This window comes from Bubalus bubalis, chromosome 14 (genome assembly GCF_019923935.1).
Source record: "Bubalus bubalis isolate 160015118507 breed Murrah chromosome 14, NDDB_SH_1, whole genome shotgun sequence".
NCBI classification, from domain to species: Eukaryota; Metazoa; Chordata; class Mammalia; order Artiodactyla; family Bovidae; genus Bubalus; species Bubalus bubalis.
This window is the reverse complement of record NC_059170.1, coordinates 67,073,477-67,082,884: the sequence shown is the minus strand read 5'-3', so window position 1 is coordinate 67,082,884 and position 9,408 is coordinate 67,073,477. Positions and strand designations below refer to the sequence as shown.

At 42.4% G+C, this 9,408-nt stretch overlaps 1 protein-coding gene across 2 annotated transcripts in view; it reads left to right on the top strand.

Moving 5' to 3' along the window:
• The first annotated feature begins 48 nt into the window (after positions 1-48).
• CDC123 (cell division cycle 123) overlaps positions 49-9,408 on the top strand; it is a 46,135-nt gene continuing 36,775 nt past the window's right edge. For both annotated transcript variants that reach the window (XM_006043315.4, XM_006043316.4), the window contains exons 1-2: positions 49-213; positions 5,768-5,839. In XM_006043315.4, the coding sequence (XP_006043377.1) occupies positions 140-213; positions 5,768-5,839 (146 nt within the window). In that variant the 5' untranslated portion in view covers positions 49-139. The remainder of the gene's footprint in view (positions 214-5,767; positions 5,840-9,408) is intronic.

Below are 9,408 nucleotides of genomic sequence, written 5' to 3'. Positions count from 1 at the left end.
CTTGCCTCACAGACCGGAAGTGTCCTTAACCAAACCAGCTCGGCGGGCACTTCCGGGACGGGAGACCAGGGTTCCGGAAGGTGTAGAGAGGAGAGGGAAAGGCAGCGGCGGCGGCGGCGGCGGCGGCGGCGGCTGGAGAATGAAGAAGGAGCATGTGTTGCACTGTCAGTTCTCCGCGTGGTACCCGCTGTTCCGCAGCCTCACTATCAAGAGGTGAGACTGGAGGTTACGCCGGAGCAGTGGGCAAAAGGGGACTGCAACATTTGGGGTGAATCCCAGCTCCATCAAAAACAAAACAAAACAAAACACTGCAGGCCCGGATGCGAGCACCAGGGCCAGATTTCGACTTCCCAGTGGTCTTTTAGAGTCGGGAGAGGAATGAAGTCGATCCATGTTTGCCGTGCGTCGTGTTGTGCGTCAGGGAGGGTGCTGGGCAGGTAGGAGGGCGACGTCGTCGCTCAGTGAAGGTCAGAGGCGGGCTGAGGAGCAGGTGAAGCTAGTTCAGGCTTGGGAGTTCACCATTCCTGCCTTTAGAATTGCAGGTGGGGGAAGGTGATCAGCAAACTGGGTAGTCTGGACTTCGCTATTGACTAACCCGCCGGAGGGTGGGGGCTTAATAGCTTTTGGTCCCTGTCAAATGAGAACAGTGAGACCCAGCCTCAAATTCTATTGTGAAGCTCCAGTATGATAGTGTCAGTGGAAAGCCTCAGTAGAGTATACTGATGCGAAGAGCCGACTCCTTGGAAAAAGACCCAGACGCTGGGAAAGAGTGAAGGCAAAAGGAGAAGAGAGGGCTGCAGAGGATGAGATGGTTCGATAGCATCACTGACTCAATGGCATGAGTTTGAGCAAAGTCCAGGAGACAGTGAAGGACGGGGAGGCCTGGCATGCTGCAGTCCATAGGGTCCCACAGATACGACTTAGCGACTGAACATAACAGCAGCACATGTATTGTTAGGGAAGGAAGCCATCTGGAAGAGGAGTGGAACAGTATTTGTTTTCTAGTTCTCTGGCCCACAACAAGGAATCCATGCCCTGTTTGCGGGGCAAGCAGAGGATTAACTGTTTTCATCCTTCACCCGGTCATTCAAGGTAATGTAGGCAAGGCAGCTAGGAAAACATCCCCAAATGTTCAAAAGCAGTTGTGACATCTGGAGTGTGATGCAAGGGTAGGCTTTCCCATGCTAAGGTGAGTAGCTCAAAGAACTGCGTATCTGTGGGGAGGACTTTATGTCTTTTGCCCTGTCCCTCTTTGGCCCTAGATTACTACTAATCAGATAGCAACCCTTCCTTCCTTTTTATTTTGGGTGGAGAGTGTGAATACAGAGAGGGAAACTTCAGATCGTGAGTGTTTGGAAGAACATAAGGAGGGTATTCATAAGATAGTTCTTTTCCATCCTGTTATTCATACATGGAATGGGCTCCCAAGTTATCCAGGGTGTGATGGAGGTTAGAGCAGCTGGAAGGAAGATAAGCTTTGCATTTGAAGATGGTTGGAGTAGCACTAAAACAAGGAAGAGCTTCAACAGCAGCAGTGGACGTTATCTTCCTACATGATGTACTAATCCTCCATTATCTTGCATAATTGAAATAGGCCTAGGGTCTGAGATGATGCTAGAGTTACTTATGTTGGTGTGACAGAAGGTATTTTTGTGAACCGGTCAGACATTTTCACACAGAGTTCACTCAGAAGTGTCTTGTATTTTGTGCGCAGACACCTTTTGTCAACTCAAAGAAATTTTTCTTTGCTTCAGCAGTGAAGTATAATGGTTAAGAATTGGACTTTAGAGTCAAGACCATCTGTCTGCCTTGGGAGTTTTGGTTCCACCAGCATCTTGTGAAAATGGCTTAATCTCTGTAAGCCCCATCTGGAAAATTGAGAAAATAATAGGATTGTCATGAGAATTAAATGAGATAAAGTGTTAAAAATGGTTGGCACTCTTTTTGACATAAACACACAAAAAGCTGCTTGTTTTTAATGTTTTGGATTTAACCAAAGCTTAAAATAGTTTTAGTTCACTTAAAATATGTGCCATTCATATGAAGCTGGGAGTGAAAAGTAAACCAAGGAGGGGGATTTTCTTGCCAGTTCACAACTGAGCTGTGTTGCCTGAGAGTATTCTGTGTCTTTGCCCTGTAACTCTAGCCTACTTAGTTCTGTGTAACATCGCTGGAACGCAGCGTGTGGTGCGATGTCCCTCTACGGCCCAGGTCATTCTGGTGGAGTTGTTAGGCTTGTCATTGTCATTGTCAACTTTAATGCCAAGAGACCATGTTCTGGTTACTGACTCAGCCTTATTATTTGGCATTTATTAATCATGGTTCAGAAATGATTATGCAGGTAAAAATACAGAATCTTTTTTTTTTGACACGTCCTAGAACTTTGACTCAGGACTTCGCTGGTGGTTCAGACGAAGCATCAGCCTGCAATGCAGGAGACCCAGGTTCGATCCCTGGGTTGGGAAGATTCCCCTGGAGAAGGAAAGAGCAACCCACTCCAGTACTCTTGCCTGGAAAATCCTATGGACAGAGGAACCTGGCAGGCTACAGTCCATGGGGTCGCAAAGAGTTGGACACGACTGAGCGACTTCACTTTCCCTTTCACTTTACAAATAAGTAGCTAGGTGACTTTGGGTCATCCACTCTACCTTTCTAAGTGTTTCTTTCCTCAAACATGAAAGTTAGGAATAATCTCCTAAAGGCTCTTTTAACCTCCATTCCATTAGAGTAATTTGTCTGTGTGTATAGAATTGTATCGACTTGATGGAATAGGTCATTACATTTTTTACATCTTTCAGTTGGGCCTCATGGATTCTTTTTCCTTTTAAAATTTTATGTATTTATTTATTTTTGGCTGTGTTCTTCGTTTCTGCACCAGCTTTTCTCTGGCTGCAGTGCGCGGGCTTCTCATTGCGGTGGCTTCTCGTGTTGCGGAGCACAGACTCCAGAGGGCCTGGGCTTCAGTAGCTGCGCCTCCCGGGCTCTAGAGCGCGGGCTCAGTAGTTGTGGCACGGGGGCTTAGTTGCTCCATGGCATATGGGATCTTCCTAGACCAAGGATCAAATCCCTGTCTCCTGCATTGGCAGGTGGATTCTTTACCACTGAGCCACTAGGGAAGCCCCAGCCCTCATGGATTCTTGGCTGCATAGTGAATTTTAGTGACAAAAAATATTTAAGTTCTTTTCCAACAGCTGGGTTAAGTATGCCAGGCCATGGCTTGTTTATGGCCTCCGTTGCTCAGGCACCGTTCCTTTTTCTTGAGAGTGTTGGTGGTGTTGGATACATCTGTACCGCTACAGCACTTCCATTGTACTTGCGGTTTTTTTTTTCCTTTTGTAGCTTTTCCCACTCCTAGACATTGAGTTCTTAACGAAGTCATCTAGGATTCCTCCATGACTAACGTGACATAATTCGGGGTCACATCATTAGGTGACTTTAGAACTGTGACCGTAGGACGCAGGGACTCATGAAAACCGTCAGTGTCAGCTCACACCTGTAAGAGCTGTAGACCCTCCTGCTGCTGCTGCTGCTGCTAAGTCGCTTCAGTCGTGTCCGACTCTGTGTGACCCCATAGGTGGCAGCCCACCAGGCTCCCCCATTCCTGGGATTCTCCAGGCAAGAACACTGGAGTGGGTTGCCATTTCCTCCTCCAATGCATGAAAGTGGAAAGTGAAAGTGAAGTCGCTCAGTCGTGTCCAACTCCTAGCGACCCCATGGACTGTAGCCTACCAGGCTCCTCTATCCATGGGATTTTCCAGGCAAGAGTACTGGAGTGAGGTGCCATTGCCTTCTCCGGTAGACCCTCCAGAAAGGACAAATATGCAGAGAATTCACAATGGAATCAAACAGTAAATAGATGTTTTGAATCCAGTCAACGGTGATGCAACCCGGAGGGAATGAGACCTGAGAATTAGCATAACTCAGAAACAAGAGACGTGGACTCTGAAATCACCCACAGACTCAGAGATGTCACTGACATAGAAGAGGGCTCTCTCTGCTCTCATCGTGGTCGGGAAAATCACCCTACGTGTCTGGGAATGGGCATTTCTGCCGATACTTCTCGGTCTCAGGCCCCTGAGGAGGTAAACTTCAGATTCTCTTGTGAAGGTCATGTCCCATTCTGTTGGAATGACACTGTTGGGTGAGTATTTTAACCCCAGGAAGAGCTAGAATTAAATATAGAGGTGATGAAATCATCCAGACTTGGAATTTTTTCCCTGTTAACTTTAACATCCTGAAGAATTTGCCATTTTGAGGACAGTTAGTATATATGTAACAGATTAGCCTTGTGTTTCTAATTTGATTTGTGTAATTGGTTTAGAATTGTGATACATTAAAATACATAAGAAAAAATTTTTAAGTGTTTAAACAGTGTTGGAACATTTGCAAGAACCTTAGATTCACTATACTTACAGTTTAATTCACTGGTTTTATAAGAGTTAAATACTTGAAAAGCTTTATCTGTAATTAGACAATTGACATATTTTAAAAGAAAGTTGAATAGATTATTTTATAATAGAGTTAAAAAAAATTTTTTTTTTTTTTTTGGCCATACTACATGGCTTGTGGTATCTTAGTTCCCTGACCAGGGATTAAACCCAAGTCCATGATGGTGAAAGCCCAAGTCTTAGCTATTAGACCACCAGGGAATTCCCTAGAGTTAAAAAAAATTTAAAGCAACTTTTAAATTTCAAAGGCTCACTTGAAATTGGTTAAAATTTAGCAGCTTTACAAATAGAATAGTAAGATTTGTTAGTTGAACTTAAAAGCCTGAAGAAGAAGTAGGCTTTTGAATGTGAAATTGTAACTTTGAGAAATCAGATGTTAATTTCTAAAACTGAAGTAGCCCATGAGTAATCTTTCCTGCGTGCCAAAGCCAACTGTCACAGAAAATAAATAAATGAAGCATACTATTATGAGTCACTGATGGTCTCTCTGAATGTAGGCTGCCATCGTTTTCAGTTTTTAAAAAATACATGCCTCACAAGCAAAGTAAGAACAGTGTTTTTAGGTATCTGTGCCAGAATTTTTTGATGATTTATCACTGCAGAGTTAAAAAAAACAAATTATCCCATCCGTTTTTCAAGTGATAACAAGTGTAGCTTTGCCATCCCTTAATTATGGTCATCTGAAAACAGTTCACCTGAAGCGTGCCCAGGTAAGCAGCCGTGTGCTCTAGAGATGAGGTGAACAGGATGCCGTCACAGTACATCCCAGCGCACTGTGAATTTTCGACCTTATACTCCCATTGCCAACCAGAGGTGCCCAGATCTTAAGCCTGCTTCCACCCTGTATCTTAGCCAGGTGCTGTTGATCTTCTGATTCGTTTGGTCATTTCCTGTGTTGCTGCAAATACCTGCAGGGCCTCCAATTTCTTAAAGGCACATAACCCTTGTACTGAGAATTTTTTTGAGCTTGTTGCCTTCATACTGTGATTTCAGTCGAGTTCTTTGGATTTGGCTGTTTTCGGGATTTTTTTTGTTTTGTTTTATTTTTGTTGTTGTTGCTGTTGTTTGTTTATTTATTTTTAACCTCAGAGTCAATAGGGATAATTATATGCACCTAATTTAGCTTATTGCAACATTTATTCATATTATTCTAATTTCTAGTCTGCGGCTGCCAAATGTCCATTATTAACATTTCCCACTTCATATTAAAATAAAGGGCGCAAGTAATTCAGAAATTGAGTTTGGAACTTTTTCTCTCTGCTTGTGGTTGATCTTTTAAAATGATGCCTTTTTTTGGTATGTGCTTTTTTTTTTTTTAGTGTCATTCTTCCACTTCCTCAGAATGTGAAGGATTATTTACTCGATGATGGAACTCTGGTGGTTTCAGGAAGGTAAGGCATGTCAGAAAAACGTTCTTTAAATTTTAGCATAAGGAAATGTAATGATTCAACCTCAACAATTAACGTGTAAAGTAAGTACATTAGCTTTGGCCCCATTCTCTCCTTTTTTTCGCTCTAGTTAAAATTATGTGCTGATCTTTGTCCTATAATCCTCGTTAATGCTTAGTTGATAAGATTTTCAAAATTGAACACATCCTCTGCTATTAATTACAATCTGTAAAATTGAGTAATTCCTTTCTTCTCTTCCTGTAGAAAATGGGTATGGTAACTATTCCTCTTGTTCAAGTAGTTCTTCTGTATATAAAGGAAAGTACCATGCTTCAGTCTTTTTAGTACAAACTTGAAAAAGTTTAAGAATCATGTACTTTAATGACATTCCTATTTTTTCATTCAGATCTCTGCTCAGAAGTCACGCTATCTAAGTGTTCATCCTTCAGTTTCCTTTGTAAAGTAGCTTAATGGTAACCCTTGCTGATATGTCACTCTCTTTTATGGAATTCTAGGTTGGATATAATTTTCTCTTAGAATTATTAAAAAAATTTTTTTATCAAGCTAAAATACACATAAAATTTACCACATTAACAAATTTTAAGTGTACAGTTCAGTGGTATTAAGTACAGTGTTGCAGCCATCACCGTGATCCATCTAGAGAACTCTTGTTACCTTGTAAAACTGAAACTCTGTACCCTCTAAGCACTCACTCCCCAACCCACCTTCCACCAGCTCCTGATAACCGACATTCTGCTTTTGGTGTCTATGATTTTAACTACTGTACATACCTCACAGAAGGGGAATCATGCAGTATTTAGCTTTATTGCACTTAGTGTAATGTCCCCGATGTTCATCCATGTTACAGCACGTGTGAGAATCACCTTCCTTAAGGCTAAATACCACTCCATTGTATGGTTTACCGCATTTTGGTGCATCTGTTTTTTTCTCCTGGCCTCACTTAATTTTTCTGCATAACCCTTATTTCCCTCCATCTTTGCTTTAGTCATCCTGTTATAATGCAGTCTTCATGAGAGCAGAGACTTGGGCAGGTGTGTTCCCAGCCCTTGGAACAGTGCCTGATATATAATAGGTGCTTGACGAACATTTCTTAGGTAAATGAACTTAGAAGTATAATTAAAATTGTGTGTGTTTTACAGTAACACTAATTTTACCATTTTGTTGTTTAGTCACTGAGTCGCATCCGACTCTATTGTGACACCATGGACTGTAGCCTGCCAGGCTCCTCTGTCCATGGGATTTCCCAGGTAAGAATACTGGAGTGGGTTGCATTTCCTTCTCCAGGGGATCTTCCTGACCAGGGATCGAACCCACATCTCCTGCATTGGCAGGTGGATTTTCAACCACCGAGCCACCAGGGAAGCCCAATTTTGCCATATATATATTATATATATATATATATTTTTTTTTTTGGTCTGATGGATCTTATGTTTAGCTTCCTGGATTATAATTCTGTTTCTGGTATTCTCAACCTGGTAATAACCTGAAAATTATTAGTTTAGAGCCTCATTGATGTGGAATAATTGCAGGATAAAGCAACAGAATAGATAGGCGAGTCTCAACTTTGGGATATTTACAGACATAACTTTATTATTTTCCAATATAGAACATGTAATAAGCCTACAAAATGGGAGTGTAAAGAAAATGCCTCCTGACATTAGAAAGTCCTGAGCAGATGTCAGTACTCTGAGCTTGTGGAAGAGCTCCTACAGTATATTTCATTGGCCAGATGTGTCTCTCTCTCTGGAGAGTCCTTGGTTTCTGACCCAGGCATCTACTGTCTTCTGCCAGATTCCATGGCACCGTGGCAGGCTAACTTGTTAGCTTGCAAGTGGGGTGAAATCTTGGAGCCTCCCTAATGCTTAACACTGGGCGAGTCTTCTGCTGGTCCTTCTGAGGTCACTCCTCAGTTGAGGTCAACTACTGCTCCTGTAGTTGTTTGGTGGCTCGACCTAACTGGATGGTTTTAGGATGGCCTCACTCCAGTCTGGCAGTGAATGCTGCCTGTCAGCTGGGCTTCTCTTTCCATCTGATTTCTCATTCTCAGACTCCACTCTTTTATATGGTGGTAGCAGCATTCAAAAAACGTGGGCAAGGAAGCTGTAAAGACTTTGACACCAAGGCTTAGGTCACATGGTGTCCCTTGTGCTGCATTGTTGGTCCCAGTGAGTCTTGAAGCCAGTTTGAATTAAAGGGGTGGGGAAATGAATGCTGTTTCTTGATGGGAAGGGTGGCATGTCAAGACTACAAACAGCATGTCAAGATGGGGAGAGTTGTGGCCGTCTGTGAACATCATCTAAGGCTCTTGTTGTCTTTCCCATTCGTTGTCACATGTACTTGGTGTGGGCTCTTTCATTCTAGAGACTTATGTTTTTTGGTTTTAGAACTTTAAAAAATATTGTATCTTTGATAATTTCCTCTATTTTTTTGCTTCTCTTTCTTTCTTTTTAGATGTTATAACTGCCGGGTTAATTCTCTGAATTTTATAATTTCTTCTCTATTGTCCCTTTGTCATCTTAGTTCTATTTTATGGAAAATTTCCCTAATCTTGCCACTCATTCTATTGAGTTTTTAAATTTCAGCTACCATGTTTTTCCTTTTATACAAGTTCAGTCTTGTCTTTTCTCATGAATGCAATATCTTCTTTTATCTTTGAAGATATTTGTGATTTTAAAAAATATTTTTCATTTGTTTCCTTTATTGTCTTTATTCTGTCCATGTACTTTTCCTCCTTTTAAAAAACTCTTTTCTCATCTTGGAGCCTTTTATAGGCCTTCTAATGATTGTAGGCCTTTATTCATATTTAAGAGTGAGAGAAAAAAAAAAAAAAAGAGTGAGAGGCACACACACACAGAAACTTTGTGCACTAGTGTGGGGCTTGTTGACTAAGAGTGCCAGCAATCAATAGGAATTGATGGCAGATTCCCAGATGGCAATTATCTGTAAGTCTTTCCTCTGGGATTGTCCAGCATCTACAGAGACAAGTCCTCTAATCTGTCTATATCAGGGAGCAGTGAGGGAAGAACGGGACTAGAGGTCTCACTGTGAGTGTGACTTCCGCTTGTAACTTTGTTGTTTTGTGGCATTTCACCCCCATATTCATTTGGGGCATTATGCACCTTACCCTCTGGTCTATGGAGGGTGAGTTGCTGGGGTGTGCCAGGTGAGGAAGACTGGATGTGTCTTCCTGCCCCTGTATGGGCTGTACACGCATCACCCCTTTCAGAGCAGAGCCGTGGGCCCATCAAGTATGACGGCTCCAGGGGCAGCCTGTGGCTCCCCGGGTTACCCCCTCACTGGCTTTCTGTTTTCCAGACTTCTGTTGCCTCTTTGCAGCTGTCTCTCTCTGGTCCTGTTTGCCCTTGTGATCTTTTAAATCACTTCAATAGCATTTCAAGAGGGAACCTAGGGGTGATAAGTGTCTGTGATTAACCAGAGGCCTCATCCTTCCTTTCTCTTGTAGTTTCTTGGTATAGATCCTCTGCTGGTTGCTGTTCTGGTTAGTGCTTATTTTTCGATGAAGTGATCGAGTTCTTTGTGGCCAGCGGTTT